Genomic DNA, 5,311 nt, shown 5'->3' on the forward strand with positions numbered 1-5,311 from the left:
AAAATGTACGTCATCTGGTGCATGGACTCGCCCAGTCCACTCCCTGATTGTTAAAGTGCAGTCACGGTAGGGGCACACTACAACTTTCCGGCTGCAAACTCTGCACCCTGAACCAGTTTTGGGTTACCTTATACACTTCCTTTTGTCTGCTTTTGTCCTATTTTAATGAGAATCCCTAAATTCGCGTGACTTCGACCAGTTTGTTCTTTTCACGGGTGTCTGTCGGTGCTGCTTGCAAATGTGTCATCTCACTGGTCCGCCTTAAGGGCTCCCGGCTACCGAGCCAACCCCTGAGGGGCGTGGCTGGCCGCGAGCTTCAAAAGCAGAGCACTGACGAATCTCATCTTGAGTTTGAGAGACAGCCTGAGAGAGCATCTCACCGCACCAGCCACCTGTAATCAGAGAGAGCTCCGGAGATCCCGTCCCGGGGAAGAATCTGATAACAGAGCGTCCGAGAGAGCCTGTCACCAAAAAAGACTTGGGAGACCCTATCTCAAGAGAGAGACTAGGAGACCCTCTCACGAGACAGCCTGGCACATCTTTTCAAAGGAGTGAGTTTGCGAGACCCTGTCACTAGAGAAAACGTTTGGCACAGAGCGAACGTAAGTCGTTAGAGACCCTTTAATGAGAGTCGGGCTCGCTGATTTTGCCACCTGACAGCGCTCAGTAGATGCGGTCACTAGAAAAAACCCAGTGACACCTGAGAGACCCCGGCAGAACCAGAGGGAGTGACAAACCCTATGACACAGAAAGAGTGTCAGACCCTTTCACCGGAGAGATTTACAGACCCTATCACCATCAGAGAGTAATAGAGGTGTCATATGAGAGAAATCCTGACAGACCTTGGTTGAACAGAGACAGCGCGGGTGAGCAGCAGCGGAGATGGCGTTGAATCGGGTACCAGTGATGCAAGCGCAACTCACGGAGATCCTGGAGCTTTACCAGACCCCGGCGAACAAGCTGGACGCCTGGATCGAGCGCTGCCTGCAGCCCGACGAGACCTTCAACTCCCAGGTGCGAGAGGCCATCGACAGGATCGCGACATTCCTGAAAGAGAACTGCTTCAAGACCACAAAGGTGCACAAAGTGGTGAAGGTGAGTCCTCCTCCCACAGGGAAGGGAATACGAGTCAGCCATTCAGTGCTTAATTTTTGTACAATATGAAGTCCAGGTGCTCTAATGTTTGTAGGAGGCCACATCCACTTTCCTGCTCCACTCACTTCCTCCACTGGCTCCACCCACAATTAATCATACCCATGTAAATCAGCTATAGGAAATATTACATAAGCCAGGACTACAAGGTGTTGGAGTGACGTCACCCATACTGGTAGGCAGTATAGTTTAAGACTGATTGGTCTGGAGAAGCACAACCTCTGACTTGAAAATGGAGCACCACCATTGGGAGTTCTCTTTAATAAAAATAATTCATTTCTAGCCAAATTAACCCTTTTTGCAACATTAATCTATGCTCTAACCTATACTTTGCAGTGTGCATGCTGTTCTTTGAGGACAGTTAATAATTCACTGTTCTATATTAGGATTTTTAATTTATAACCTGTAACAAAAGGATGTCTCTTAGAAAAGAAGTAACCCACTGACCTATTTAAAAGCAGTAACCCACTAACCTATTTACATTATGTGCACTTTTGATCTGCATGGTACATGTTATTTACAACAGGCTTATTAACCCTCTGCACTACCTAATGAGGAGTCAAAACCTCAACTAGACACAACTCCCATGCTCTCCAGGAAGAACATTAATCACAGAGTTATCTTGACATCTTTATTGTTGCCTGGTTCGGCTATAGAGGAGTCTGGCGCCTGTGGCCGTCACCTACCCAGCCGGACATTGGTGCATGTCACTCCTCGTCCTTTCGCTGCTGTCTCTTTATATCTTCCTCCGAGGACCTCCTCTCCCTCTCTCAGAATCCCTTTTCTTGTCCCATCTTCCTTCTCACCCTCTCCTCTGATCCTGACCTGCCATCTTGTTCCGTCCTTTGTCCGTTCCTTTCTCCCTGCTCCCACTCATTCCCACGTTTCCCTTCTCTTCTCCCCCTTTTCCCTGACCCCTATTTTCCCTCGCTCCCATTGCACCTCAATATCTTTTGTTTTTGTAGTGATCTAATCATTAGATGTATCTGTATAACCTTGTTTTTCCTCTTCCTCGCAACAATCTTTCATGTAAATTTTGTAACGTTTGTAATATGCTTAATGCTAAATTCTTCATGTAACTTGTAACTGGTGTAATTCTATAATTTTGTGGAAACTTATGTAAAGACATTGAGACAACATGGCCAATGCCCGATGGAGCCGCTTGGTTCGGCTATAGAGGAGTCTGGCGCTCTCGGCCGTCACCTACCCAGCCAGACATTGGTGCATGGCACTCCTCGTCCTTTCGCTGCTGTCTCTTTATATCTTCCTCCGATTACCTCCTCTCCCTCTCTCAGAACCCCTTTTCTTGTCCCCATCTTCCTTCTCACCCTCTCCTCTGATCCTGACCTGCCGTCTTGTTCCGTCCTTTGTCAGTTCCTTTCTCCCTGCTCCCACTCATTCCCACGTTTCCCTTCTCCCTTTTTTCCCTTACCCCTATTTTTCCCTCGCTCCTATTGCTCCTTAATATCTTCTGTTTTTGTAATGATCTATTAGATGTATTTGTATAACCTTGTTTTTCCTCTTCCTCGCAACGATCTTTCATGTAAATTTTGTAACGTTTGTTATGTGCTAAATGCTAAATTCCTCATCTAAAGCGCTCTGATACCTCCGGGTCTAGCAGCGCTATATAAAACTCTTAAAATAAATAAGAGAAGAAAGAAGGAATCAGCACACATCAAATTGCGATATAGCTATTAGTATACAAAAAAATTATCAAATTGTCCATAGAACTTGAAGAAAAATGGCAGGTCCAGATTGTTTTTTGTAAAGACAGTTGAATTCTTTATTAAAAAAGATGCAATTAAAATCCAATGTTCACAAGATCGCTCATGTCATTTTGCCAAGGCGTTTCGTCTCCGAAGACACTTCTTTAGGGTTCTAAAATGTAGCGATGATTTATATCCGAATTTCCAATATGTAAAGGATATTAGAACAAAATAATATGTAGATATTGTGTTGAAAGTGTAGATCTCAAAACGATGGCGGTTAGTGTAGCACCATCATAGTCTGGGCTCATATCATGGAGAACGTTCACTACGTAGGTGGTCATGTGCTCAGTAGAATGAGTGTCATGAGGGTGAAGGGTGCACACGCACCCCACACGGTAACCACACCAATGCACAAACATCCTGAGCAACGAGCATGAGATTGATGACATAGTAAATAAACTTTCAACAGGTGCACCTCGCCATATTGCACACTGGGGAGAACAGGTTTTATTAAAATACCGAAATAAAGTATATCCAAAAGAGATGAAAATCGCACGGAAAAACAGCATTTCATGCGAGTCAACAGTTAAGTGTTTCAACGATTAACCAGAACAGGTTACCGCCAAAGGGCAAGGCCTTGTCCTTCTTCCAGCCTCTGGGCCCATAGCACTGCACACAGTGCCGGCGGCATGATTGCTTGGACTCTAAGTCTAGTTACCCAACATGGTGACCGACACACCACGCAAAAAAAAACAGTGTGGGTCTGGGTACCTATGTGGTTACTGGTGGCACTGGTTTTATTAGGCCTGTGGCTGCACACACACTGCAGCATAACATGCTGGCTGCTTAAAATACTTCAATACGTCATGCTGAACTGGCAGTGATTTGTGCAGTGCATGTGTGCAGGCATTGGAATGTGGAAACTAGGTTATGCATACACACAATATAGTCTGCAAGGTGAGTGAGAGGAGTTAGCCTGGCATATGATGTCCACTCGTTCTAGTGGGCACCTAGTGGGCACCTCGTTCTAGTGGGCACCATGCACCAGTCTAATAAACCCTTATTGATGGTGGTTGTAAAGTCAACCTTATAGAAAGCTATCCTAGTGGTAGCATGGACCAGCAGTCAATTGGCTAAGACTTCAGAGAGCATGTGAAGCTAGTTGTTTTACCATTTATAATTCCTTGATACCAAATGAAAGGACACCACACAAGGTATATATCAAATATATATATATATATATATATATTTATTCTAACTACAACCCCTCTGGACTCTTTATGAGGTCAGGGCAAAAGTACAATACAAGTTACTTCATTAGCATACAATAAGTTGCACAAATATACGTTCTGCCCTTAGGGGCCTCACGAACCATATACTAAAATATTGGTATAAGAACCACGTCTGAGTTAGAAAGCAGGCCTAGGGCCTTGAGAATCGCTGGAGCTACTCTAAACAACCAAAGGTTAGGAAGTAGGAGGCCCATGGGAGACGCGGGCAGTGTCTAAACACAGCCGCGAGTTACCGTTGACTTTCTATGGGAAAAGTACAAGTTACAATTTTAAAGATTAAGGACACTTCTAAGTTAGCTACGATGGAACCCATTTAGACTAGGACCCTTGGAGGGCCAAGCACTTCGGTGCTACCAGTGGACCAGTGTTACCTCACCCACGGAAGCCGGGTGCATAGGTGTCTTTTGATGTCGGGTTTTGTCATCGATTTCAATGGAGATCTGCAAAGAAGTGCTACAGGTGACCAGATGAAGTGTCCGGGTGGATCCAAGGGTGGATCTAAGATCTGAAGAACCTGAAAGCAGAAGGGACAGAGTCTGGGTCACTAGCCAGTGACCAGGAAGGAACCAGGCGATGTTGGGTGATTTCAGGTGAAGAAGGTGAAGCTTGTCTCTGCAGCCACGTGGTCCAGGAGGTGTCGACGATGACCAAGAGCTGGATTCGAGCTGTCCCACGAAGGATCTAGTTGACTGCGATGTCGGTATCCAGATTGGACTCAACCTGCCTGGGCAAACGCAATCCACGCAGGAGATAAAGATTCGCTTCGGTGCAGACCAGCAAGGTCTGTGGCGCTTCTCCTATGGAGGGAATCTGGAGCAAGCCTGAAGCAACCAGGAAAGCAAGTTGATTTCAAAATGGAGTCCTCCGGGGGCTCAATAGCCAACAGGCAAGGAACCGGGAAGGTGCGTCGAGATGAAATGCAAGAGCGGGCCCAACGGGACACTCGGGGAGTGTGCAGGGCTGAGCTTCGGTGCAAATGGTGTTCGGGTCTGGGGCTTCTCGTACCCCAATGCACAACTTCGAGTTACCTCAGGAGTCGATGCAGTTAGCAAAATGCAGGATGTCCAGGAGGTCCGGTCCCAAGTCTCTCGTGTCCACCAAGGGTCTCAGCTTTGCTGGGATCATCGAGCAGCGTCAGAGATGTCTGGAAGTCCATGT

General features: G+C 46.4%; 1 protein-coding gene across 1 annotated transcript in view; it reads left to right on the forward strand.

Moving 5' to 3' along the window:
- The first annotated feature begins 347 nt into the window (after window positions 1-347).
- LOC147679605 (2'-5'-oligoadenylate synthase 1-like) overlaps window positions 348-5,311 on the forward strand; it is a 146,129-nt gene continuing 141,165 nt past the window's right edge. Inside the window, exon 1 of the mRNA XM_086943178.1 lies at window positions 348-1,095. Coding sequence (XP_086799304.1) covers window positions 883-1,095 — 213 coding nt within the window. The 5' untranslated portion in view covers window positions 348-882. The remainder of the gene's footprint in view (window positions 1,096-5,311) is intronic.

The sequence above is a fragment of the Lissotriton vulgaris genome, chromosome 11 (assembly GCF_964263255.1).
Source record: "Lissotriton vulgaris chromosome 11, aLisVul1.2, whole genome shotgun sequence".
Taxonomy (NCBI): domain Eukaryota; kingdom Metazoa; phylum Chordata; class Amphibia; order Caudata; family Salamandridae; genus Lissotriton; species Lissotriton vulgaris.